The sequence below is a fragment of the Delphinus delphis genome, chromosome 3 (assembly GCF_949987515.2).
Source record: "Delphinus delphis chromosome 3, mDelDel1.2, whole genome shotgun sequence".
Lineage (NCBI taxonomy): Eukaryota > Metazoa > Chordata > Mammalia > Artiodactyla > Delphinidae > Delphinus > Delphinus delphis.
The window spans coordinates 5,282,643-5,310,557 of record NC_082685.1 but is presented as its reverse complement, the minus strand read 5'-3'; the positions used below and the strand labels follow the sequence as shown (position 1 = coordinate 5,310,557).

At 51.0% G+C, this 27,915-nt stretch overlaps 1 protein-coding gene across 3 annotated transcripts; it reads left to right on the top strand.

Annotated features, from left to right (window-relative positions):
- Positions 1-104: 104 nt before the first annotated feature.
- On the top strand, positions 105-27,915 carry TICAM1 (TIR domain containing adaptor molecule 1). Of its 3 annotated transcripts, none has more exons than XM_060007523.1 (3): positions 105-236; positions 14,215-16,484; positions 27,854-27,915. In XM_060007523.1, exon 2 carries the CDS (start codon positions 14,357-14,359, stop codon positions 16,478-16,480), a length of 2,124 nt encoding a protein of 707 aa, XP_059863506.1. In that variant the 5' UTR covers positions 105-236; positions 14,215-14,356; the 3' UTR covers positions 16,481-16,484; positions 27,854-27,915. The 3 variants fall into 3 exon arrangements, with proteins under 3 accessions (XP_059863506.1, XP_059863505.1, XP_059863504.1); XM_060007522.1 differs by lacking the exon at positions 27,854-27,915 and adding an exon at positions 21,931-22,211; XM_060007521.1 differs by lacking the exon at positions 27,854-27,915 and having other exon boundaries at positions 105-240; positions 14,215-18,743.

Below are 27,915 nucleotides of genomic sequence, written 5' to 3'. Positions count from 1 at the left end.
AGAGGGCGTCGCTCGGGGCGTCTCAGGGACTTTCCCGGTCCCGCTGGGAAAGCGTGATCTCATCCCCTTCCTCCCTCCCCTCCGGACGCGGAAGGGGCGGTCGGAGGCCGTGCGCCTGGAGGCACCAGCGTGCCTTCCGCGCTCTGCCATCCGCTGGCACCGCCGCCAGGCCGTCCGGCCGCCAGCCCCAGCCCCGAGGACACGAGCGGCGCAGCCAGCCGCCCCCGCGATCCCTGGTAGGTGAGGAAGGGGCGAGGGCCGGCTGGGGAGGGGCAGGGGACCCCCGCAGGCCTGCAGGGGGCCCGGCTGCCCACGCCCCTCGCCAGGGTTCGAAGCCAGCTGCCCCGCACTGGGAGCTTTGGACGTCCTTGCGCCGCGTGTTCAGTGCCCCTCGCCCCCCAATGCTCCAACACCCCTTCCTGGCCCAAGTCCTCCCCACCCCCCCAACTCTTCCCCAACACCCCGAATCCTCCCCAACATGACGTACTACTTTCCAATACTGCTTTCCTCCTCCGCGTTTCTGATTTCTTCCCCAAACTGGGCACTCTCTCTGCCCCAGCCCCGGTTCTTCCCGCCCGGTGATCGCCACCCCCCACTGCCGCTCCCCCAGCTCCTCCAGGGCCCCGAATCCCCACTTTATCCAGGGGCTTCCGTGACCCCCCTCCCACTGGGGGAGTGCACTTCCCTCAGCGGGTCCCATCCATCAGCTGAGATGGGTCTCGGGGAATCTTCAACCCCCTGTTCCCCACCCCTTCCCGTGGGGAACGGGGTTGGTTGGTACCTGCCCAGGAGTCGATCCAAGTCTGCCCAGGCCGCTGGTACCACTCGGCTGGGCCCAGGACTTCTTCAGGGTACCTGTGTTCCTTTCCGCTCCTTGCGGCTGAGGCAGGGGTTTGGGGGAGGGGACACCACAGTGTGACCCGGGCAGGCTGAGGTCTGGGTTCCAGAGTTTGGGGGAGGGTTGCCCCAGGCTGCAGAACCTGCCTGGGCCTCTGTGTCCTCCTCCGAATAAGGGCCATTCATTCATTCCTCAGCAAACATTTATGGAGCACCTGCTGCGTGCCAGGAGACACTGTTCAGTACACTGGGCACACAGTAGGGGCCAAATAGTGTCCTCATGGAGCCACAGGGAGCAAAAGTGCGACCTGTCACAGTAATGTGTGCCAAATGCAGAGGGCAGCTATCCGGTACCTTGGCCAGGCTTGAGGATTCCTCAGATCCAGGCATGGGAGGGGTACTGCACATAGTAGGTGCTCAGTGAATAAAGGCAGGGGCCCTGCAGCCACGCTGCCCTGTTTAAATTACTGCCCCTTTACTTTCTACCTGTGTGATCCCGGGCAAGTCACTCTACCTTTCTGTGCCTCCCTTTTCTACTGGTAAACAGGCAGTCAAAATAGTCTTAACTCGCAGCGTTGTCCTTTGCTTTGCACAGTGCCCGGCACATAGTAGGTGCTCAGTAAACACTTATTTTTTAAAAAAATATTTATTTGGGTGCCCCGAGTCTTAGCTGCAGCACATGGAATCTTCATTGCGGCGTGCGGGATCTTTAGTTGTGGCATGAGAACTGTTAGTTGTGGCACGCATGTGGGATCTAGTTCCCTGACCAGGGATAGAACCTGGGCCCCCTGCGTTGGGAACATGGAGTCTTAGCCACTGGACCACCAGGGAAGTCCCCTGGAACATTTCTTAATTAGCCAAAAGGAGTGAAGTGCCCCTACTATGTGCCAGTCCTGGTAGGAGCCGATTAGGCTGTCTTCTTGGGGAGGAAGGATTCAAGCAGAAAACATTTATTGGGTGCCTACTGTGTGCCAGGCACTGCTCTGTCCACTCACTGATTTATTCAGCCAATAAGTATTTATTTATAAGGTATACTTATTTATTTATGTAAGTATACTGTGTGCTGGTCTCCAGAGATCCTTCCTGGAGATCACCACCTGGTCTGGATCCCATCATTGCTTGCTTGAGCCAGTGGTCACCTCCACCCATGTCCCCTCCCCACCCTCTCTCCTGCCCTCACCACCCCACCCCCGAATCTGTCCTCGCTGAAGTAGCCAGAGGGCACCTGTGAGCACCTGAATTAGGTCCCCTCCCAGCTCTGCATGCAGCTCCCCAGGGCTCCCTCCTCCGTCTCACAAGGCCCTGCCTGACCTGCCCCATCCCCCCTGCCCCGCCCTCCCCTCCTCCCTCTCTCCCGTCGCTCACTCTGCTCCAGACACGTGGGCCTCCTCGTTGTTCCTCCAACACATCAGGTCCAGTCCCACCCCAGGACCTTTGCACATGCTGTCCTCACTTCCTGAAACTCTCTTTCCCCAGATATGCACCTGAGTTGCTCCCCCACCTCCTTCAGGTCTCAACTCCCGTATGTCACTTCCTCCCAGAGGTCTCCCTTGATCTCCAGTTCTCGGCAGCGTTTCCCCCAGTCCTTGCCTTTCTCCCCCACCCTGGCTCATTTTCTTGATGGCTCTATCCGTTCTCTGCAATGAACTACTTTCTCATTCATCCCGGGTCTCCCCCAACTAGACTGTGAGCTCCAAGAGGGCCGGGGGTCTGCAACAGCACCTACAATAGCTCTTGGCACACAGTAGGTGCTCAATTAATATTCCCTCTGTGTGTGAAGAGATTGCCCAAGAGTGTAGACAGGAGAGGAGGGGGTAGGCAGATTCCAGATTTGGTGAACAAATATAAAAGAAGAGAAAAAAGAAATTATGCCAGTATTTATTTCTGATTTGTACGGTTTCTTATATTGTTATTCTGAACTCTCGCTCAGGACGAGGTCCACTCTCCTGCTGGTTTTACACACGAGGAAACTGAGGCTGAGAAAACAGGCTCCGCCAGCTGGCAGGTGGCAGAGCCGGGTCCCTCACCCCAGTGGCTGCTTCCCCACCCCCACCCCGCTGTCCCCGGCACCCACTGTCAGGTGCAGAGTGGACTTTGCCCTGGAGGCTGTGGAAGGTGGGCAGAATGAAAGCCAGGTTTCCAGAAGGTTGGGGTGGTCGCTGGGCAGGGCAGATGGAGTGGACGGGGGACATGCCAGGGCACAGTGTCTGGGGAGGGGGCGCTGCATCGGGGCTCAGGCTGGCCGGCGGGGAGATGGAGGAGAAACACGGTGTGACTTTAGGCAGTTTGCCAGAAGTGCAGGCGTGGGAGGGCCTGCCTGCATGATTCTTTTTTTCTTTTAATATTTATTTACGTGGCTGCACTGGGTCTCAGTGGCGGCACGTAGGATCTTTAGTTGCGGCACGCGGATCTAGTTCCCTGACCAGGGATCGAACCTGGGCCCCCTGCATTGGGAGCGTATTTTTATTTATTTATTTATTTATTTATTTATTTATTTATTTATGGCTGCGTTGGGTCTTTGTTGCTGCGCGTGGGCTCTCTAGTTGCGGTGAGCAGGGGCTACTCTTTGTGGCTGTGCACAGGCTTCTTATTGCGGTGGCTTCTCTTGTTGCGGAGCACGGGTTCTAGGTACACAGGCTTAGTTGCTCTGCGGTATGTGGGTTCTTCCCAGACCAGGGCTCAAACCCGTGTCCCCTGCATCGGCAGGCGGATTCTTAACCACTGCCCCACCCGGGAAGTCCCCGGGAGCATAGCGTCTTATCCACTGGACCACCAGGGAAGCCCCTGCTTGGCTAATTCTGAGTCTGGCTGTGAGCTTTTCCACAAGCCCAGCCCTGAGCCTCTGCTGCGGGGGCCTCCAGCTCGGGTACTGCTGGGGGCAGACAGCTGTCAGGTACCCTGAGGCTCACGGAGCACCGAGGGTGTGGTAGCCACGGCTCTGTACCATTTCTACACGGATTAACTCATTCGACCTATGGCAGTCCTCGCAGGAAGAGGTCATCCTTGTACCCAGTCCACAAAGGAGGAGACTGAGGCACCAATGTGCTTGTGGCCTGTCCAAGGTCACAGCCTGGAAGCCATACGGCTGAGATTTGAACCCCAAGCGCATGCTCCCACCCACTGCTCTCTCTTGCCCTGGAGCTGACTCATTTCGGGTGGGTGTCCCATAAAGGGGGGAGGCTGTGGCCAAGGGCAGGACAAGGGCAGCTGCCACTCTGTTCTTGCTGACCGTCTGGATTCCAAGAGAACCCAGAACACCAGAGTTTCACACAGCACCTCCTCTGTTCAGCGTTGGCAGCTAACTCAAATTTTCTTCTCACACTGCTGCCCGTGGTGTAGTTGCGGGAGTTGGTGAACTTTTCTTCCTTTTAACATTTTATTGACCTAGAACCTGAATTCAGAATAGGACACAGATCCTAAGTACTGAACTTGAATTTTCAGAGTGAACAGTGCGTGATGAACTTAATGTCTGGCCCCGTTCATGCCCCGTCCTTCACGCTTTATCAGCTGTGCCCTTTATTCGTTAAAAATTGGAGGGTGCATGTCACCAGGTGATTGATTTTTCTCTCTTTTTTTAATTGGAGTATAGTTGCTTTACAATGTTGTGTTAGTTTCTGCGGTGCAGCAAAGTGAATCAGCTCTACGTATACATATATCCCCTCCTTTTTGGATTTCCTTCCCATTTAGGTCACCACAGAGCATTGAGTTCCCTGTGCTATACAGTAGGTTCTCATTAGTTATGTATTTTTTTTAACTTTTTTTTTTTTTTGGCTGCAACACGTGGCATGCGGGATCTTAGTTCCCCGACCAGGGATCAAACCCGGGCCCCCTGCAGTAGGAGCATGGAGTCTTAACCACTGGACCACCAGGGAAGTCTTAGTTATCTATTTTATACATAGTAGTGTCTATATGTCAGTCCCAATCTCCCAATTTATCCCACCTGCCCTGCCCCCTTGGTGTCCATACGTTTATTCTCTACATCTGTGTCTCTATTTCTCCTTTGCAAATAGGTTCATCTGTACTATTTTTCTAGATTCCACATATATGTGTTAATATACATGTGTCTTTGTCTCTCTGACTTACCTCACTCTGTATGACAGTCTCTAGGTCCATCCATCTTTTTTTTTAAATTAATTTTTATTGGAGTCTAGTTGATTTACAATGTTGTGTTAGTTTCTGCTGTACAGCAAAGTGACTCAGTGATACATATACATATATCCCCTCTTTTTTCAGATTCTGTTCCCATATAGGTCATTACAGAGTACTGAGTAGAGTTCCCAGCGATTTTTTCTTTTTAAGTTACTATACACGCAGCTGTTCCCAGGAGCCACTGAGAGGTGGAAAGAACAGTTGATCTGAGGGTCATTGCTGTAGAGGGAGATATCTGATACTTCAAGGAGTTTTGATAGTTCGGTAAGTTTTGGCTGACTTGTGGTCCCACCTGATCGTCATCGTTTTTATGCCATTTTGTTGCCGACAGCAAGCTCACATCAGAGATGGGAGAAACTATACACTTTGCCTTTCTCTCTCTTTTTTTAATTAATTTATTTAATTTTTATTATTTATTGTTTGGCTGCGTTGGGTCTTCGTTGCTGCGCGGGCTTTCTCTAGTTGCGGCGAGCGGGGGCTACTCTTTGTTGCAGTGCACGGGCTTCTCACTGCGGTGGCTTCTCTTGTTGTGGAGCACGGGCTCTAGGCTCATGGGCTCTAGAGCGCAGGCTCAGTAGTTGTGGTGCATGGACTTAGTTGCTCCACGGCATGTGGGATCTTCCCGGACCAGGGCTCGAACCTGTGTCCCCTGCATTGGCAGGCGGATTCTGAACAGCTGTGCCTCCAGGGAAGCCCCACTTTGCCTTTCTGTTACTTGTGCCTGCATTATGGCAACAACGTCTGTCCTCCACTTTCTTCCAGTAGTCTGGCCATGAGCTCATTTCAGGGGCTGTTTCAATTAAAACTAGATAAGTCTGTTTCTCAGGCCATATAACCAGGCCCATGTAAGCTGGAATCTCTGGCGATACACTTTGGAGACCACAGGCTCAGTGGGTTCTAGGGCCAGGCAGCCTGGCTTCCAATCCAGCTGCGGCCTTTACATACCTTTTCTCGACTAATTCTTCAAGATCTGGTGTGTATTTTTTCAGATCTCAATTCAGATGCTACATTTTTAACAGTTTAAGTGAAATCTGATCCTACCAAAACAAAGTTGGGTCTTTTTTTTTAAAGAGGAGATAACAGTACTTACAGAATTTATTTTTTAATACATACAATTATTTAAATGCATTGTATTTTACCTTGATAATTATTTTTTTTAATATCTATTTATTTATTTGGTTGCACCGGGTCTTAGTTGTGGAAGGCGGGCTCCTTAGTTGCGGCATGTGAACTCTTAGTTGCGGCATGCATGTGGGATCTAGTTCCCTGACCAGGGATCGAACCCGGGCCTCCTGCATTGGGAGCGTGGAGACTTATCCACTGTGCCACCAGGGAAGTCCCCAAAGTTGGGTTTAATGGGGAAACATTTTTTTTTTTACACTGACCCAGTTTTTCCATTTTAATGAATTAAATATGAATAAAATTTAATATTTACGTTCTCCCCGGTAGCTGTAGCCACATTTCCAGTACTCAGTAGCCACATGGAGCTGGGGCTGCCATAACAAAGTCCCACAGGCTGGGGGCCTTAAAAACCAGAAATGTATTGCCTGACAGTCTGGAGGCTGGAAGTCCAAGATCAAAGTGTCGGCGGGGTTGGCTCCTTCTGAGGCCTCTCTCCTTGGCTTGCAGAAGGCTGTCTTCTCCCTGTGTCCTCACGTGATCCTCCCTCTGTGGGTGTCTGTGTCCTAGTCTCCCCTTCTTATAAGGACACCAGTCTGGGCTTCCCTGGTGGCGCAGAGATTGAGAGTCCGCCTGCCGATGCAGGGACACGGGTTCGTGCCCCGGTCCAGGAAGATCCCACATGCTTGTGTACTGCAAAAAAAAAAAAAAAAAATGGACACCAGTCTTATTGGATTAGGACCCCATCCTTATGACCTCATTTTAACTTGATTACCTCTGTAAAGACCACATCTCCAAATGTAGTCACATCCTGAGGTCCTGGGGGTTAGGGTTTTAACATCTGAACTTGGTGAGGGGGGAACCCAGTTCAACCAATAACAGCCAGTTATCCCCCGTAACAATTATATGGGCTGGAGAGACAGGCATCTGGTCTTAGGGTTACAAACATGGGTGCCATAGGGCTGTTCTGCCCGTCGTTAGCTGTGCAATCTAAGTTTGCCCCTCTATGGAATGGGAAAAAAAAAAAAAATCATATGCCTGTTTCGTAGGCCAGGTGTTGGCAAACTTTTCTCTGGAAAGGACCAGAGAGTGAATATTTTCATCTTTACGGGCTACATGGTGTCTGTTGCAGCTACTCAGCTCTGCCACTGTAGCCTCAAAGCAGCCATGGACCCTGTGTAAATGAGTGAGCGTGTCTGTGTTCCAAGAAAACTTTATTTACTAAAACAGCCCATGGGCCATACTTTGTGACCCCTTCCTAGGGAGCTGTGCGCAGTGTCATCAAGGGCAGGCTTGACCAAAAATTTGAAGGAAGGTAGGGAGTGAGCTGTGGGGATACATGGGGGAAACAGTGTTCCAGGCAGAAGGAGCAGCCAGTGCAAATGCCCTGAGGCAGGACTGTGCCTGGCAAGTTTGAAGGATAGCGGGAAGGCCAGTGGGGCAATTAAGAGATATGATATACTAGGTTTGTATATTATATATACATATACCCACTTTGTTGCCGTAAGTTGCCGTATATTGATATTTGTTTTTGAAAGAAGCAAAGAAGTTTATGAAAAGAAAAAAGGAACTCTTCTCTGCAGTAATATATGGCTCGCATTTAGTCTTTCTTTATGGAAAAATAATTCAGGAGCTAAGAAAGCATTTAAGCAATAATGATCTTCCTTCTTTTTTGCGGGGGGACTGTCAGCTCCAAGAAGGAAGAGTATTCCTGTTTTATTCTTCTCTCTGTCCTGATACATTCAGTGTCCAATACATGGCAGATGCTGGAAAATTACTGCTTGAATGAATGAATGAATGCTGTGTATGTATAACTTTCGCCTCTTCACACACTTCCTTTATTTATTATTTGCAACAAATATGTTCAGAGTTTTTACTCTGCGGATGGCACATTGGCTTGCTTTTTTTTTTTTTTCTTTTAAGCTTATAAGGTCTCTTTAAAATATTTGAATCGATTGCTAACTCGACACAACTGAGCAGATTCCTGAAAATCTGCGTTTCTGGCTTCTCTTGAAAAGTTAGCAGATGTGGTCCCACTGAGCCCATTTTCCTTCTCGGCAACACACATGAGGCAAGACCACGGCATTTAGACAGGTCGAGGTGGTTCTAGGTTTTCAGGTAAAAGCCCAAGTGCCCCCCTTTCCCCCTACTCAGGCCCACAAGTTCCTGCACGACCTGCCCCGTCCCCTCCCTGCCCTCCCCTCCTCCCTCTCTCCCCCTCGCTCACTCTGCTCCAGACATACAGGCCTTCTCGCTGTTCCTCCAACACACCAGGCATGGTCCTGCCCCAGGGCCTTTGCACGGGCTGTTTCCTCTGCCTGGATCTCTCTTCCTTCAGATGTCCCCACTCTCTCCCCATGTTTATGTCCTGTCGAAATCTCTCTTCTCATCAAGACATTCCTAAACTACGTTGTTTAAAACTGCACACAGGGACTTCCCTGGTGGCACAGTGGCTGGGACTACACGCTCCCAGTGCAGGGGGCCCAGGGTTCCGTCCCTGGTCAGGGAACTAGATCCCACAGGCATGCCACAACTGGAACTTTGTGTGCCACAACTGAGAAGCCCACGTGCCGTAACTAAGACCCGGCAAAACCAAATAAACAAAACAAAAAACCCCAAAACTGCACCCCTCCGCCCCCATTCTTGGAGTTCATGACTCTCCTTCCCTCCTTGTTTCTCTGCGGCACTCATACTGTGATATATCATGAATTTCACTCCTGTATCCGCCGATCATTTGTCCCCGCATACTAGGAAGTCAGCTCCATTTTAGGGTCTCTGCTATTTCCTGGTGCCTATCAGCATTTCAATATGTCAGGCCGCTTTCAATTTCGAAACAGCCAGACAGCCGCTCATCTCCTTGCGTCCTTCTTCCCCCCCGCCCCCCTCCCCCTCCCCCTCCCTCCCGCCCCCTCCCCCTCCCCCCCTCCCCAGCACCGCCTCTCTCTCTGATGCTTCTCGGCCACTTCTCTTCTGCCCACTCTGCTCGGTCACATCCCCGTCACACCTCTGGAACCATCGACCTTGGTCCTGGGCCATTTGACATCCACTCAGAATGAATTAAAAAAAAAAAAAAAGCTGAGTCATGTATACAGTGCCGTCTGTGATTTATCAGCAAAGGGGGTTGACGGATGAATCAGCTCTTCATCTAGACCAGGCATCCTCAACGTCAGCGCTTAGCAACGTCTGCGGCTCGGTCATTCTCTTGAAGGGCTGTCCTGGGCACTGTGGGACGTTGAGCTGCATCCTGGCCCCCACCCACTCAATGCCAGGAGCACTTTTCCCCGCAGTCGTGACAACAGAAATGTCCCCAGATGTCGCCATGTGTCCTCTGGGGGGATAGAGTTGTCCCTGGTGCAGATGCACTGTTCTTGGCTTGGGGGTGGGGCGGGTCCCAACGTGGACACCAGTGGGGAACAGGCAGTAGGCCTAGCTGAGGGGCAGAGAAAGTGTTCTCGGCCCCCTGGACTGGACGTGAGGCTATGCTTTTTCCAAGTCTGAATGTGATGTAAATTGAGCGCCTGGGGATTTAAATTTGGGGGTTTGGGACACTCTCCATGGTGTCTTTGTTCTGTGTCCTTGGGAAAGACCTTTTCTCTGTGTGTGTTTTCTTTCTTTCTTTTAAATTTTTATTGGAGTGGAGTTGATTTACAATATTGTGTTACTTTCTGCTGTACAGCAAAGTGAATCAGTTATACACATACATATATCCACTCTTTTTAAGATTCTTTCCCCATATAGGTCATTACAAAGTATTGAGTAGAGTTCCCTGTGCTATACAGTAGGTCCTGATTAGTTACCTATTTTATATATAGTAGTGTGTCTATGTCAATCCCAGTATCCCAATTTATCCCTCCCCACCTTTCCCCCCTGATAACCATAAGATTGTTTTCTACATCTGTGACTCTATTTCTGTTTTGTAAATAAGTTCATTTGTACCATTTTTTTAGATTCCATGTATAAGTGATATGATATGGTATTTGTCCTTCTCTGTTTGACTTACTTCACTCAGTATGACAATCTCTGGGTCCATCCATGTTGCTGCAGATGGCATTATTTCATTCTTTTTTATGGCTGAGTAATAGTCCATTATATATATATGTACCACATCTTTATCCATTCCTCTGTTGATGGACATTTAGGTTGCTTCCATGTCCTGGCTATTGTAAGCAGTGCTGCAATGAATATTGGGGTGCATGTGTCTTTTCAAATTATGGTTTTCTCCAGGTATATGCTCAGGAGTGGAATTGCTGGATCATATGGTAGCTCTCTTTTTAGTTTTTAAGGAACGTCCATACTGTTCTCCATAGTGGCTGTACCAATTTACATTCCCACCAACAGTGTGGGAGGGTTCCCTTCTTCTCCACACCGTCTCCAGCATTAATTGTTTGTAGATTTTTTGATGATGGCCATTCTGACTGGTGTGAGGTGATACTTCATTGTAGTTTTGATTTGCATTTCTCTAGTAATTAGTGATGTTGAGCATCTTTTCATGTGCTTTTTGGCCATCTGTATGTTTTCTTTGGAGAAATGTCTATTTAGATCTTCCACCCATTTTTTTGATTGGATTGTTGGGTTTTTTTTGTTATTGAGCTGCATGAGCTGTTTGTATATTTTGGAGATTAATCCCTTGTGGGTTGCTTCGTTGGCAAATATTTTCTCCCATTCTGTGGGTTGTCTTTTCGTTTTGTTTATGGTTTCCTTTGCTGTGCAAAAGCTTTTGAGTTTCATTAGGTCCCATTTGTTTATTTTTGTTTTTATTTTCTTTAAGAAGTGGGTCAAAAAATATCTTGCTGCGATTTATGTCAAAGAGTGTTCTGCCTGTGGTTTCCTCTAAGAGTTTTATAGTGTGCGGCCTTACATTTAGGTTTTTAATCCATTTTGAGTTTATATTATTTTATTTTTTTAAGGGATTGGGTTTTTTTGTTTGTTTGTTTTAATTTAGTTAGTTATTTTTGGCTGGGTCGAATCTTCGTTGCTGTGCGCGGGCTTTCTCTAGTTGTGGCGAGTGGGGGCTACTCTTCATTGCAGTGGGCGGGTTTCTCATTGCAGTGGCTTCTCTTGTTGTGGAGCATGGGCTCCAGGCGTGTGGGCTTCAGTAGTGTGGCACGCGGGCTCAGCAGTTGTGGCTCATGGGCTCTCTAGAGCTCAGGCTCCGTAGTTTTGGCACACAGGCTTAGCTGCTCCGCGGCATGTGGGATCTTCCCGGACCAGGGCTCGAACCCATGTCCCCTGCATTGGCAGGCAGATCCTTAACCACTGTGCCACCAGGGAAGTCCCTAATTTCATTCTTTTACATGTAGCTGTCCAGTTTTCCCAGCACCACTTATTGAAGAGACTGTCTTTTCTCCATTGTACAGTCTTACCTCCTTTGTCATAGATTAGTTGACCATAGGTGTGTGGGTTTATCTCTAGGCTTTCTATCCTGTTCCACTGATATCTATTTCAGTTTTTGTGCTAGTACCATACTGTTTTGATGATTGTAGCTTTGTAGTATAGCCTGAAGTCAGGGAGCCTGATTCCTCCAGCTCCATTTTTCTTTCTCAAGATTGCTTTGGTTATTTGGGGTCTCTTGTGTTTCTATACAAATTGTAAAATTTTTTGTTCTAATTCTGTGAAAAATGCCATTGGTAATTTGACAGAGATTGCACTGAATCTGTAGATTGCTTTGAGTAGTATAGTCATTTTGATAATATTGATTCTTCCAGTCCAAGAACATGGTGTATATCTGTCCATCTGTTTGTGTCATCCTTGATTTCTTTCATGAGTATTTTATAGTTTTCTGAGTACAGGTCTTTTGTCTCATTAGGTAGATTTATTCCTAGGTATTTTATTTTTTTGATGCGATTTTAAAAGGGATTGTTTCCTTAATTTCTCTTTCTGATACTTCATTGTTAGTGTATAGGAATGAAACATTTCTGTGTATTAATTTCATATCCTGCAACTTTACTGAATTCATTGATGAGCTCTAGTAGTTTTCTGGTAGCATCTTTAGGATTTTCTATGTATAGTATCATGTCAGCTGCAAACAGTGACAGTTTTACTTCTTCTTTTCCAATTTGGATTCCTTTTATTTCTTTTTCTTCTCTGATTGCTGTGGCTAGGACTTCCAAAACTATGTTGAATAAAAGTGGTGAGAGTGGACATCCTTGTTCCTGTTTTTTTTTTTTTAAGCGTTTTAAAATATATATATTTATTTATTTTATTTATTTTTGGCTGTGTTGGGTCTTTGTTCCTGCACACGGGCTTTCTCTAGTTGTGGCGAGCGGGGGCTACTCTTCATTGTGGTGCGCAGGCTCCTCATTGTGGTGGCTTCTCTTGTTGCGGAGCATGGGCTCTAGGCACGCGGGCTTCAGTAGTTGTGGCACATGGCTCAGTAGTTGTGGCTCGTGGGCTCTAGAGGTCAGGCTCAGTAGCTGTGGTGCACGGGCTTAGTTGCTCCGCGGCATGTGGGATCTTCTCAGACCAGGGCTCAAACCCGTGTCCCCTGTATTGGCAGGTGGATTCTTAACACTGTGCTACCAGAGAAGCCCTGTGCCTGTGTTCTTATCGACAGTATTGGAAGGAAATATTGCTTGCCCCATTCATACATTGATTCATTCATTCAACAAGTATTTGTTAGGTACCTGCTGTGTGGTTCCACAAACCCTATAATGCCCAAGGTGACTGGGAGGCAGACAGATGTGGAAGGTTTAACACACAGGAAAAGGTCACCCAGTGGCCAATTCTGTTGTGGGGGGACATGGAGAGACAGACTGGGATAGAGAACCGGGGTGGTCATGGAGGGCTCCCTGAGGTTGCACCATTGTACCTGGGGGCTAAGGATGAGCTTCAGGTCACTCAAGCAAAGATCTGGGGTCAGGTGCTCCAAGCAGAGGGAACAGTGCATGCAAAGATCCTGAAGTGGGAACCAGCTTGGCATTTTTCAAGAAATGGAGAGAAGAGGAAAGAGCCTCCAAAGGGCTTAGCAGCAGTGTTAGGCATAGATCTGGCCCTTGGTCATGGTTAACTCATTATAGTAATAATGCAACCTGTATCAGTTAGCTATTGCTGTGGAACAAATTACCCCAGAACTTCGTGGCTTCGAAACAACAAACATTTATTATCTCATATAGTTTCTGAACATCAGGAATCTGGGGGCAGATGAGCTGGATGGCTCTGGCTCTAGGTCTCTGATGAGGCTGCAGTTAGGCTGTCTGCCGGGGCTGCCTCATCTGAAGGTTTAACTGGGGCTGGAGCCTGAGATTGGCGCCCCCATGTGGCTGGAGGTGGGGAGCCTCAGTTTCTCCCCTGGTGGGCCTTTCTAGAGGACCACTCACATCATGGTTTACCCCCGACAGAGTGACAGAGAGAGTGACTAAGAAGGAAGCCAGTGTCTTTTATAACCTAATGTCACAGGTGACAGCCTATCACTTCTGCCATATTCTATCAATCTCACAGAACTCTGGGACAACATTGGAAGGACCACCCAAGGCTTGAATACCAGGATGTGGGGTCACTGGGGGCCATCTAGGAGGCTGACCCTTCCTGAGTGACTTCCAGTCATTGGGCTCAGAGCTTTCCATACGTTAACGCAACTCAGCTCCCTGAAACAATCCCATAAGTGGGCTTATTATCATCCTAATAGGCAGTATAGTCTTGTAGTTACGCACATAGCCTCAGCCTCTAGAGCCAGACAGCTTGGGCTCAAATCCCAGCTCTGGGAATTCCCTGGTGGTCCAGTGGTTAGGACTCCATGCTTCCACTGCAGGGGGTGCAAGTTTGATCCCTGGTTGGGGAACTAAGATCCTGCATGCCTTTTGGACAAAACAAACAAATCCCAGATCTGTCACCGGCTGTGTGACTTGGGGCAAATGACTTCACTTCTCTGGCTCACCTTCTTCCTCTGTGAATGGGGAAAATAGTAGCAGCTACCCGCTGGATGACACCAGGCAGGTACCTCTGCTGTCCTCTTGCAGAGGAGGAGAGGGAAGGTGGGGGAGGTGAGAAGTCTTGCCCAAGGTCAAGGTCTGGTGATAGGTCTGGTGAGTTTTGAAGGCATGGGGGGGGCGTTGTCTGGGCCGCCTCCCAGAGCCCCCTTTCTGGTGATAACCATGTCTTTCTGCTTCACAGGTCTGCTCTGCAGCCCCCAGGGGACCTAGTACCCGTGAGCAGGTAGGGACACCGGGCCTGCAGCGCAGGAGGGCGGCGTGTGGAACATGACTCCATCACCCAGTGCTTCTCCTGCCACCGGAGGCCACACCAACCTGTGCCCATGGCCAGCACAGGGCCGTCGCTTTCTGGCGCCTTTGACATTCTAGGCGCGGTGGGCCAGGATAAGCTCTTGTATCTTAAGCACAAGCTGAAGACCCTGCGGCCAGGCTGCCGGGGGGCGGACCTCCTGCATGCCCTGGTGCTCCTAAAGCTGGGCCAGGAGACCGAGGCCAGGATCTCCCTGGAGGCGCTGAAGGAGGACGCCGTGGCGAAGCTGGTGGCCCACCAGTGGGCTGGTGTGGACAGCACTGAGGCCCCAGAGGAGCCCCCAGACATGTCCCGGGCCGTTGCCAGGATGTACCACCTTCTTGCCGAGGAGAGGCTGTGTCCAGCGCCAATGCGGGAGGAGGCCTACCGCGCAGCCGTCCGTGCTTTCAGGTCCAGGGACGACCCACAGCTGGGGGAGCTCCAGGAAGAGGCACGAGACCGGTGCGGATGGGACGTCCTTAGGGACCTGGAGGCCATCCAAACTCTCCACTCCGATCTGGGGTGCCTCCTGCCGTCCTCGGCATCACCCTCCAGGACCCGCAGCGATCCGCGGCCCATCGAGGACCTTTCGGACTGGAGCAGAGGGCATTCCCTGAGATCCACCGGCAGCCCGGCCTCCCTGGCCAGCAACTTGGAAATTAGCCAGTCGCCCACCATGGCCCTCCTCAGCACTCACCACAGCCCCCACGGGCCCAGCAAGCTGTGTGACAAGCCCCGGGCCAGCCCGGTGCCCGAGCCTGCCCCTATGGGCTGCCAGGAGCCCGAGGAGATGAGCTGGCCCCCATCAGTGGAGGCTGCCGGGCCCCCGGTGCGGCCAAACAGCCCAGCCCCCAGGCTTCCCGAGGTGGCCGCAGATGCATGCCCCGCCAGCCTGCACGACCCCCCGGAAGCTCCAAAAACCAGCAGTCACTACTCGGTGGAGTGCACGGATGTGCCAGCAGCTCCCAAATCTCTCCCCTCGCCTTCCAGAAACGCCTGCCCTGTCGCGGATCAGACGCCAATCCAACTTTCAGAGGAAGACACCACTTACCCGGCGGCTCAGCCACGCCCACCGACTCCATCGGCCCCCAAAACGTCCCCTCCCTTTTCGTCTCCATCGACCCCTCCTAAGGCTCACCCTACCGTCTCGAAGCCGGGGCCCCCTCCTCCTGAGCTGGAGTCGCCGGAGCAGAAGTTCTATAACTTCGTGGTGCTGCACGCTGGCGCTGACGAGCACATCGCGCTGCGCGTGCGCGAGAGGCTGGAAGCCCTGGGCGTGAGCGACGGCGCCACCTTCTGCGAAGATTTCCAGGTGCCAGGGCGCGGCGAGCTGCACTGCCTGCAGGACGCCTTAGACCACTCGGCCTTCACCATCCTGTTGCTCACCTCCAACTTCGACTGCCGGCTGAGCCAGCACCAGGCGAACCAGTCGCTGATGAGCAGCCTCACGCGGCACGGGTGGCAGGATTGCGTGATCCCCTTCCTGCCCCTGGAGAGTTCCCTGACCCAGCTCAGCCCCAGCACGTCCAGCCTGCTCACCGCCCTGGTGTGGCTGGACGAGCACTCCCCGATCTTCGCCAAGAAGGTGGCCAACACCTTCAAGTCCCAGAAGCTGCGGGCCCGCAAGGCCAAGTGGAGGAAGGAACAGGATGTCCGGGCCCTGCAGGAGCACAGCCAACACCTGGAGGGTGAGCGGCAGCAGGCAGCGGCGTGGAGTGCCGCACAGTCAGCTTACTTCCATAACTACCTGTCCTACCAGAGGCAGATGGAGAAGCTCCAGGTAGCTTTCAGGAGCTACATGCCATTTGAGACTCTGCAGCCTCCTGTGCTTCAGGCGCCCTTTGGGGGACCGGGGCCCCTCGGAGGCCCACCACCAGCCTTTCCCACCCGGCCGGGCCATCAGCCGCCATCCCTGCCTCCTTGGCTGGCGGGCATGCCTCCACCGGCTTTCCCGCAGCCCCCCATGGCTTTCCCGCAGCCCCAGGCCTTCCCGCAGCCTGCGGACTTCCCACAGACTTCACCTGTGCACCCTCAGAGCTCTGGGCTGCAGCCCCTCATCATACATCATGCACACATGGTACAGCTGGGACTCAACAACCATATGTGGAACCAGAGAGGGACGCAGGCGCCCGAGGACAAGACGCCAGAAACGGAATGACCAAGTGAGTGGACCTGATAACCTCGGCCTTGATTCCCCATCTCCAGGGGTCAGTGGAACATGGGGTCATTTGCTACTTTCAGGACACTGCCGAGAAAATTGACCCCATGACTTTCTGGCCCTCCAGGTAGCCAGAATTGGATTTGTTTACAAATTCTCAGTCAATCCCTCCCTCTCTCTGGACCGTGGTGGTGGGGAATGGGTTGGGGGTATGGGTATGGTGGTGTTTTTTTGTTTGTTTTTTTTTTGCTGTACGCGGGCCTCTCACTGTTGTGGCCTCTCCCGTTGCGGAGCGCAGGCTCGTGACGCGCAGGCTCAGCAGCCATGACTCACGGGCCTAACCGCTCCAAGGCATGTGGGATCTTCCCGGACCGGGGCACGAACCCGTGTCCTCTGCATCGGCAGGCGGACTCTCAACCACTGCACCACCAGGGAAGCCCCATGGGTATGGTGTTTTAATTGTAATAAATATTTATTGAATGCTTTGACAGCGCCATTGTCCTCTGGGAGACCTCTGCCTGGCCATCTGTCAGGATAAAAACGTAGCTGCCATTGCCATAAAAGGGACAGGAGCCAAACAGTTGCGCACGTTTGCTTTCATTTCATTGGTCAGGATGTAGTCACATGGCCCATCTCCGGCTGCAAAGGAAGCTGGGAAATGTAGTCCTCTGATGGGTCACGTGCTTTGCCAGAAGTGTTGGTTCTAATGCCAGAGAAGGTGGAGAGAAAAGACATTGTGAGTACATTTAGCTGTTTCTGTTGCAGCCCTTTTTGGGGGAAGCGGGGGTCTGCTTTGATGCTCCCACCAAGGCTGGGCTCTGATCACACTGTGTAATCTTCAGCAAGTGCCTTCACCTCTCCGAGCCTCTGCTTTCTTATCTGAGAAATGGGTTTATGAGGCCATTGTTCCAAGGTCATCAGCAGATCGTGTGCGATAACAGTGAAATACCAGGGACAGTGTAAGTGCTCATTAACTTTGTGCCCGGTATGAAGAGGATTAATCTTTTTCAGGGTCTCAGACCTTTTGAGAATGAGAATAGAATTAATATTTGTTGAGCACTCACCGTTTATCCGTCTTGGAGGCTTTAAATCTAAACCTTTTTTTTTTTTTTTTTAATTTTTGGACTCACTGCACGGTATGCTGAATCTCCCTGACCAGGGATCTCCCCGACCAGGGAATCGAACCCGCGCCTCCTGCAGTGGAAGCGCAGTCTTAACCACTGGACCATCTAAACGTATTTTAATCCTCAAAGATGACCCCCCCCCAACGGTAGAAGCTTCTGTTGCTGGTCCCCATTTTACAGATGGGGAAAACTGAGGCAAAGAGAGGTGAATTCTGGTCCCCAAAGTCACACAGATGGGAAGTGGGGAGATTGCAATGAAGTAGTCGGATTTCCAAGGGAGGGAATGAAAGCCAGCCCAGGAAGGGCTATGTGGGCCAGGTGATCCGGGAAGCTGCAGGCCTCCTCTCGCCCAACAGCGTGATTTGAACACTGACTTAGCATGCCCTTTCCTCCTCCACCAGCCACCCCAAAGGGCGGGCCTGGTGTGAGTCACCCAGACTGTCACGCAGCACTTACTATTTTAGTCGCTGACTCAGATTTTGTCGAAGGTCTGCTTCCGGCTTCCCTGCCATGACATGAAACTTGGGGAGATTGGATTCTCCGGGTGGGGTTGTGGAAACAGTTTCTTTTCTTTTTGGCCGCTCTGGTGTGGCTTGCGGATCTTATTTCCCCGACCAGGGAACGAACCTGGGCCACAGCAGTGAAAACGCCAAGTCTCAACCATTCGACCACCAGGGAATTCCCAAACAGACGGCTTCGGATCACTAAGGCTAGAGTCAGCTGCAGTTAACAGGGCATTTTTGCAGTTGACCAATATTTATTGAGCTCCTACTGTGTGCCAGGATTGTCCCAGACACTGGGGTGCAGTGGGCGCGAAGACAGATGTGAACCATCCCTTGCTCTCTTTTCAATCGCAGGTAGAGGTGGAGGGAAGGGAGTGGTGAATGAATCATCAAATGAGGAAGCAAGATAATTTCAGAAACTGAGGAGACTTCAGAAGAAATAAACTGGGCATGCACGGTGATGGGGTGCCTCAGGAGGAAGAACTTTGGCCCAGGTGGCCAGGAAGGCCTCTCTGAGGTGGCATTACAGCCGAGACCTGGAGGAAAAGCTTGGGAAGGAAGGGTTAGATCTTCTGGGCAGAGGAAACAGGCAGTGCAAAGGCCCTGGGGCAGGACCGTGCCTGCGTTGTTGCATGAACAGCAAAGATGGGCAGAGTGAGTGAGGAGGAGAGAGGGTGGTGAGGACCGGGAGGGGGAGGGGACGAGGCAGGTCGTGCAGGGCCTTGTGGGTTTCAGGGAGGACTTGGGCTTTTACCCCCAGGGAGGTGGGACCATGGAGGGCTGTGGGCAGAGGAGGGGCGGGGCCTGACTCAGGTGTTCATGGGCGACCTCTGGCCGGGGCGGGGAGGGCAGACTGGGGAGCAAGGGTGGAAGCTGGGAGCCCAGAGGGGACTGGTCCAGGCCAGTGAGGATGGGGGCTGGACCGGGTGGAGGCAGAGGAGGGAGAAGTGGGCCCATTCAGAATGTGAGCCCCTATTTCATCCCTGAGATGTTGTGAGTCGCAAGTCACAGCCCTTTTCTGGGCCTCATCTTCCTCACCTGTACCATGGACATAGTGACCTCCAGTCTGGAACTCCAGTACCTACATGTCCCTGTGTCAACCCAGTATATTTATCTATTTTTATAAATTTATTTATTTATTTATTTAAAATTTTTGGCTGCATTGGGTCTTCGTTGCCGCGCATGGGCTTTCTCTAGTTGCGGCGAGCGGGGGCTACTCTTCATTGCAGTGCACAGGCTTCTCATTGCGGTGGCTTCTCTTGTTGCAGAGCATAGGCTCTAGGCGTTCAGTAGTTGTGGCTCGTGAGCTCTAGAGCACAGGCTCAGTAATTGTGGTGCACGGGCTTAGTTGCTCTGCGGCATGTGGGATCTTCCTGGACCAGGGTTCAAACCCGTGTCCCCTGCATTGGCAGGCATATTCTTTCTTAACCACTGTACCACCAGAGAAGTCCCCAACCCCGTATATTTAAAGGATGATCATTTTGAAATCCCTGGGCTAAGGTCTTTACGTGCTGGATGAACACACTTAATCCTCTCAACAGCCCCAGGAGCTAGAAACAATGCTCCCAATTTACAGATGAGGAAACTGAGGCCAGGAGGAGTGACGTCATTTATCCAAGGTCACACAGCTTATAAGTAGCCTTCTGGGGCAGGAGAAGGAGCCAGGCATCTCTCTACTGGATTCTAGCCCATATGGAGACTCTCCAGCCTGTTAATTGATGACCTCCGTTTTTTATTTTTATTTTATTTTATTTTTTGGCTGTGCTGCACAGCATGTGGGATCTTAGTTCCCCAACCAGGGATCGAACCGGTGCCCCCTGCACTGGACTGCCAGGGAAGTCCCTAGATTTTTAAAATTCTTTGAAATATTCCTGTTCATTTTGTTACTTGTTAATTTGTGGCTTCTCCACTACACCCTGCCCACCCTGAGAGAGCTGGGGGCCCATGTGTCTTGGTCACTGTAGTATTTTCAGAACCCAGCACAGGATGTGGCACACAATAACTGTTCAGTAAAGTAAATCCTTCTGACAAACAATTAGTGAGCACCTACTGTGTGTAGAACATGCTGGGTGCCCTGGACACAGAGCTGGTCCCTGCCCCCATGGAGCTCACTGGGCAGTGAGTGGAGAGGACATGGATTCCTCCATCCATTTAGCCAACCAACATTTATTGAGCTCCTACTGTGTGCAGGCCCTTGGGCACAGGGATGACTGAGTAGTCACCCTCTCAGGTGACCTGAGACACCCCCATTCTGTCCTCTCAGGGCTCACTGTCTAGTGCCAGAGACAGAATTATGGGGAGATCAGGCCTGTGATGAAGTGTACGGGGCTGTGGAGGCCCAAAGGGGACCCTTGACCAGCCTTGGGGGAATTAAGAGAATCTTCTGGAAGGAGGAAGTAAGCTGACACCAGAGGCCTAAGCCGGAATGAGCCATTGGTGGGGAAAAGTGTCCCTGGGAATGGGCACAGCATGGGCAAAGGCCTGGAGGGGAGACCACGTAGGGAAGGGCAACTTCACACACGGCCACAATTCCTGCTGCCCCAGCGCCCCCTGGTGGCAGCCACCACCTCGGAGGCCAGCCTATCCCACATGGCCCCCTGGGCCTGGGGTATTTCCTGGAGAAGTCCCATGCCCCCTCTTGGCCAAACAGCCTTAAAGAAAAATAGGGGGAAATTTTTTGAAAAGTTTCCCCTTTTTTCTTTATATATTTTAGATTGTGACCTTTTTTTTCTTGGCCACGAGGCATGGCACCTGGGATCTTAATTCCCTGACCAGGGATGGAACCCGGGCCCTTGGCAATGGGAGCACAGAGTTCCTACCACTAGACCACCAAAGGAATGCCCTAAAATCCGTTTTAAATTGCACTTCTCCAATCTTCTCCTCTGCTCTGACTTACGTTATATAAGATAATAATAATAACAAGCACAAACACTTCGATAAAACTTACTATGGGCCAAGGATTGCTCTAAGAGCTTTAGTGTAATCCAGACCATATCCTTACAATACCCTTAAGAGGTGGATTTCATTATTCCCATTTTACATATGAGGAAACAGGCTCAGAGAGGTTAAGTAATCTGGCCAAGGTCACACAGCCTATAAGGAACAGAGATTCTAATGAAAAATATAACATGAATTTTTTTTGTTATGAGAATTATGTTATTTTTTAAGTGTACACTTCAGTGGTTTTTAGTATATTTCACTATATTGTGCAATCATCACCACTGTGTAATTCCAGAACATTCTCATCACTCCAAAAAGAAGCCAAGTCCCCATTAGCAGTCACTGGGCATTCCCCTCCTCAGCCCCTGGCAATCACAAATCTGCTTTCTATCTCTGTGGATTTACCCATTCTGGACGTTTCATATAAATGGGATCACACACTATGTGGCCTTTGGCGTCTGGCTTCTTTTATTCAGCAGAACATAAACTTGCATTCCTAGGCCACTCCCATTATCGGGAGCACTGGTCACCACTCTGTGTGTCCTCATTCTTTTTCATGGCTGCATAGTATTCCACCTCCAGAGAGCCCCTTCATAACCAGTAGGAGAAACACCCTTGGAACCTGCATTGCTAGAGCAGAGGGGTGCCTAGGGGTCAGTTAGGCAATCCACTGCAAAGCAGAACAAAACTATGAGAAATCCTACTTTTATTTTTATTTTCTGGTTGCACCATATATACCTGGTGTGCCCAGGCTCTCGGGTCAGTGAGATTATCAATCAACAAACACACATCTGGGCAGAGTTGTTTGCCAGGGTGCTGGTGTGGAGGTTTGCAGATGGCCCGCGATGAGGCAGTGAGCGTCTGTTTATTCTCTTTCTTCTAGAAGCATCTGCTTCCTACCAGAGCCTGGCGCTTGTGCTGGGCCTTTGCCAGGGGTCGTTGTGACACTGGAGCTCAAGGTTACCCTGACCCAGACCCCGGCCAGGCAGGGCCTCGGGAAACTGAAAGTCCAGTGGAGCCAGAAGGAGGAAGTTTCTGCAGGCTCTGCAGCCGACACCCACCTCCACCCCCTACTCCTCTGCCCATGCTAATAAAGGGCCTTCTGAAAGGTAGGGTCAGCCCTGAGAAGGGCCAGTGTGGGATTTTTCCTGCAGCGTTTGCTCCAGTATCAGCCCTCTTTCCTCCCAAGGCTGCAGAAACTGCCCTGGTCAAGGTCATGGGTACCTTTGAGTTGTTAAGTCCAGAGGTCACTTCTCTGTCCTCCTCCCCCTCTCGGAGGCGTCTGACCGGGCCAGTCGGCCTCCTTCTAAGAACTGCATTGTCACATGGTCCCCGGGCCCCATACTCCTCCTCCCTCTCGCCTCACTCTCCCTCCCACCCACTTACCCACCCACCCACCCACCCACCTACCTCTCCCGGACCCCCTCGGGCTTCTCCCCTACCCCACCCCACCCCACCCCTCCCTGGCGGCCTCGTCTATGCCCTCAGCCCTGTCTCCAGCTCGGACCTCCTCTGAGCTCCAGACTCAGGGTGCAGCTGCCCCTCTACGTCTCCACTTGGGGGGTTCACGGGGGTCTCACATTCAACACCGCCACGCGGTGTCTGACCATCCTCGCTAACCTGCTCCTCCCACGTCTCATCTTTGCTGACGGAAGCTCCGTACTGGCAGTTGCTCGGCGAGAACCTGGGAGTCACCCTAGACTGACCTGTCAGCCAGTCCTGTTTCTGCGTTCAAAAAACTGTGCAGAACCCACCCACTTCTCTCCCCTCCTCTGCCCCCACCTGGACCAGCGCTGTCACCTGCACCCTGGTCCCTGGGCTCCCATCCTCGTCCCTACAGCCTGTCCTCCCTGAAGCAGCCACCAGAGGGAGACCGTGAGCATCTGAGTCAGGCCCCGCCCCCTCCTCTGCCCAAGGCCCTCCAGGGCTCCCACCTCTTTTTTTTTTTTTTTTTTGCGGTACGCAGGCCTCTCACTGTTGTGGCCGCTCCCGTTGCGGAGCACAGGCTCCGGACGCGCAGGCTCAGCGGCCATGGCTCAGGGGCCCAGCCGCTCCGTGGCATGTGGGATCCTCCCGGACCGGGGCACGAACCCGTGTCCCCTGCATCGGCAGGCGGACTCTCAACCACTGCACCACCAGGGAAGCCCGCTTCCACCTCTTTTGCGGTAAAAGCCCAAGTCATCCCTGTGGCCCACAAGGCCCTACACGACCTGCCCCGTCCCCTCCCTGCCCTCACCTCCTCCCTCTCTCCCCCTCGCTCACTCTGCTCCAGACACATGGGCCTCCTCGCTGTTCTTCCAACACTCCAGGCATGGTTCTGCCTCAGGGCCTTTGCACGTGCTGTGCCCGCTGCATGGTGTCTTTCCTCCAGATTCCTCCATAGCTCCCTCTCTCACTTCCTCCAGATCTTTGCTCAAATGTCATTGAGCCCCCATTTAAAATTCATTTACAGTAGCACCCACCAATGCCCCTGACTCTGTTTTATTTTTTTATTTTTTTTAAGATTCATTTATTTATTTGTTTCGTTGGTTGGTTGTTCTGGGTCTTAATTGGGGCACGTGGGTTCCTTTGTTGTGGCAGGTGGGCTCCTTAGTTGCAGCATGCAAACTCTTAGTTGTGGCATGCATGTAGGATCTAGTTCCTTGACCAGGGATCGAACCCAGGCCCCCTGCATTGGGACCGCGGAGTCTTATCCACTGCACCACCAGGGAAGTCCTGCTCTATTGTTTCAAAACACTTAGCACTTTTGGACAAATATAAGTCACTTATTCATTGCACACTTTGTTACTGGCCTTCTTCGCGAGGACACGAACTTTGTCTGACTTCACTGCTGGATCTTGGGACTGGCACACAGTAGGCGCTCAATAAATGAACAGGCATACCTTGTTGTATTGTGTGTCACTTTATTGCCCTCTGCAGATATTGCATTTTTTCCATATTGAAGGTCTGTGGCAACTCTGTGTCAAGCAAGTCTATCGGCGCCATTTTTCCAACAGCATTTGCTGCCTTCATATCTCTGTGTCACATTTTGGTAATCCTTGCAAAATTTCAAACATTGTCATTGTGAATATATTTGCTACGATGATCTGTGATCAGTGTTCTTTGACATTACTGTTGTAATTGTTTTGGGGCACCATGTAAGATGGTGAACTTAATTGATAAATGTGGTGTGTTCTGACCGCCCCACCCACTGGGTGTTCCCCCATCTCTCCCCATCTCCTTGGGCCTCCTTATCCCCTGAGACACAACCATACTGACATTAGATCCGTTAGTAACCCTACAATGGCCTCTAGGTATTCCAGTGAAAGGAGGAATCACACGTTTCTTTAAATCAAAAGCTAGAAATGAGGGACTTCCCTGGTAGCGCAGTGGTTAAGAATTTGCCTGCCAATGCAGGGGATATGGGTTCGATCCCTGGTCCGGGAAGATCCCACATGCCGCGGAGCAACTAAGCCCATGCGCCACAACTGCTGAGCTTGCGAGCCACAACTACTGAAGCCCGCGTGCCTAGGGCCCGCGCACCGCAGTGAAGAGTAGCCCCCGCTCGCCGCAGCTAGAGAAAGCCCGCGGGCAGCAATGAAGACCCAAAATAAATAAATAAATTTTTTAAAAGAGCTAGAAATGATTAATCTTAGTGAGGAAGGCATGTCGAAAGCTGAGACAGGCCAACAGCTGGGCCTCTTGCTACAAATAATTAGCCAAGCCGTGAATGTAAAGGAAACGTTCCTGAAGGAAATTAAAAGTGCTACTCCAGTGAACACGTGAACGATAACAGAGTGAAAGAGCCTCCCTGCTGATAGGGTAGAAGTTTTCGTGGTCTGGATAGAAGATCAAACCAGCCAGAACATTCCGTTAAGTCAAAGCCTCATCCAGCACAAGGCCCTAACTCTCTTCAGTCCTTTGAAGGCTGACAGAGGTGAGGAAGCTGCAGAAGAAAAGTGTGAGGCCAGCTGAGCTGTGTTCATGAGGTTTAAGGAAAGAAGCCGTTTCCATGACATCAAAGTGCAAGGGGAAGCAGCAAGTGCTGGTGTAGAAGCTGCAGCAAGTTCTCCAGGAGATCTAGTTAAGACCATTCAGGAAGGTGGCTACACTAAGCAGATGTTCAGTGTGGGTAAAACAGCCTTCTATTATTGGAAGAAGATGTCATCTAGGACTTCCATAGCTAGACAGGAGAAGTCAATGCCTGGCTTCCAAGCTTCAAAGGTCAGGCTGGCTCTCTTGTTAGGGGCTAATGCAGCTGGTGACTTTCAGTTGAAGCCAATGCTCATTTACCATTCCCCAAATCCTAGGGCCCTTTAGAATTATGCCCAATCTACTCTACCTGTGCTCTGTAAATAGAACAACAAAGCCATGAAATGCAGCAGGACCCTGTGGTCCCTCCCCCCACCCCCACTCCCCGCCATGTCCTCAGCCTGCCTTTGTCTGTGGAAAAACTTTAGCCAAAGAATAAGTTTATTCAGAGAAGTGAGAAGATGCAGAAACAAAGGAAAACAGTCCAACAAGACTAACTAATAATAGTCATTAAGCATAGTTAAGGACTTTTAGTTCCTTCTCAAGGGCTGTAGATAATATTTTGAGCCCTATCCCGTGAGCTGTCTTGTAGAGACTGAAACTCCCACCAGGTGGAAGAAGTTAACTACATGATGACCAGACTGTGGCCATGACATAAGCTGCCACAGTTCCAAGAATTAGCCTCAAGGAAATGGGAAAAAACCGACCCTGGAACTAAAGATTAACTGTACTTAAAATAATCAAGATGATACTGATCAGACCACCGCATGATCAGTTTCAAGATGCCTGTCAGAGGTGCCTGTGCTGTTTCTGCATCTAGCCCCCTCCCTCCATCTATAAAAGCTCTTGCCACTGATTGTCGGTGGGGGGCGAGTTGGCCTTTGGACAGTTGCCCCCACCCACCCCCGCACCGTGGTTGCCAGTATCCGAAATAAAGCAAACTTTCCTTTCCACCAAACGTGCCTCTCTATTGGCTTTTGAGCTGCAAGCAGCCAGACCCCACTTTTGGTTACACTACAGCTCAGAGAAAAGGGTTCCTTTCAAAATGTAACTGCTCATCGACAATGCACCTGGTCACCCAAGAGCTCTGACGGTGACGGACAATGAGATTCTTGTTGTTTTCATGCTTGCTAACTCAATATAGCGAAGAAACTTTGTACTCTATTACAAGTTAATCACTAAAGGGCTGTTGCCTGTAAGCTTAAATGATACATAATGGCCCATCTCTGGGAAGCCGGTCTCTCAGGAGCGTTCATTTAAAACACCTTAGTTCAGATCGCAGGAAACCTCCTGACCAGGTCCACCTGTGAGCGGCTGCAGGCAGGAAGAAATTAACACAACCCAGAACCAGAACTTTACCCCCACCCCTTCTAGTATAAAAGAACCCGGAATTCTAACTCGGGGAAGGTGGTTCTTTGGGACACTAGTCCACCATCTTCTCTGTCTGCTGGCTTTCCGAGTAAGATCGCTATTCCCGTCCCCAACACCTCATCTCTTGATTTATTCGCCTGTCGTACAGCACGCAGCACACGCTTGGATTCGGTAACAAAACAACACCCATGCTGCAGCCCATGGAGCAAGGGGTCATTAACACTTTCATGTCTTATTCTTTAAGAAATTCATTTTTGGGAATTCCCTGAAGTCCAGTGGTTAGGACTCCGCACTTTCATTGCCCGCGGGTTTGATCCCTGGTCAGGAAACTAAGATCCCACAAGACGGGCGGTGCAGACAAAACAAAAGGAAAAAATAAAAAGAAGAAGTACATTTTGAAAGGCTACAGCTGCCATGGACGGTGATTCCTCTGATGGATCTGGGCAAAATCAACTGAAAACCTTCTGGAAAGGACTGACCATTCTAGATGCCATGAAGACCATTCGTGATTCATGGGAAGAGGTTAGAGTATCAACATCAACAAGAATTTGGGAGAAGTTGGTGCCAACCCTCATGGATGACTTTGAGGGGTTCAAAACTTCAGTGGAGGAAGTCACTGCAGATGCTGTGGAAACAGCAAGAGAACTAGAATTAGAAGTGGAGTCTGAAGATGGGACAACTGCTGAAATCTCAGGATAAAACTTTCACAGGTGAGGAGTTGCTTCTTATGGATGAGCAAAGAGAGTGGTTTCTGGAGATGGAAGCTACCCCTGGTGAAGGCGCTGTGACGATTGTTGCAATGACAACAAAGGATTTAGGATATGACAGAAACTTAGTTGATAAAGCAGCGGCAGGGTTTGAGGGGATTGACTTCAGTTTTGAAAGAAGTTCTGCTGCAGGTAAAATGCTATCAAATAGCACAGCACGCTACAGAGAAATGGTTCATAAAAGGAAGGGTTAGGGGTTTCCCTGGTGGCGCAGTGGTTGGGAGTCCGCCTGCTGACGCAGGGGACGCGGGTTCGTGCCCCGGTCCGGGAAGATCCCACATGCCGCGGAGCGGCTGGGCCCGTGAGCCATGGCTGCTGAGCCTGCGCGTCCGGAGCCTGTGCTCCGCAGCGGGAGAGGCCACGGCAGTGAGAGGCCCGCGTACCGCAAAAAAAAAAGGAAGAGTCAATTGATGCAGCAAAATTCACTGTTGTCTTATTTTAAGAAATCGTGGCAGCCACCCCAGCCGTCAGCAACCATCACCCTGATCAGTCAGCAGCCATAGAGGCCAGACCCTCCACCAGCAAAAAGATTACGACTTGCTGAAGGCGCAATGATTAGCATTTTTTAGCAAGAACGTAATTTGTTTTTTCTTTTTTCTTTTTTTTTGCGGTCCGCGGGCCTCTCACTGTTGTGGCCTCTCCCGTTGCGGAGCACAGGCTCCAGACGCGCAGGCTCAGCGGCCATGGCTCATGGGCCCAGCCGCTCCGCGGCATGTGGG

What these genes read in the sequence shown, in the direction of transcription:
- TICAM1 (XM_060007523.1), top strand. Translation starts at nt 14,357, where the DNA reads ATGGCCAGCACAGGGCCGTCGCTTTCTGGCGCCTTTGACATTCTAGGC.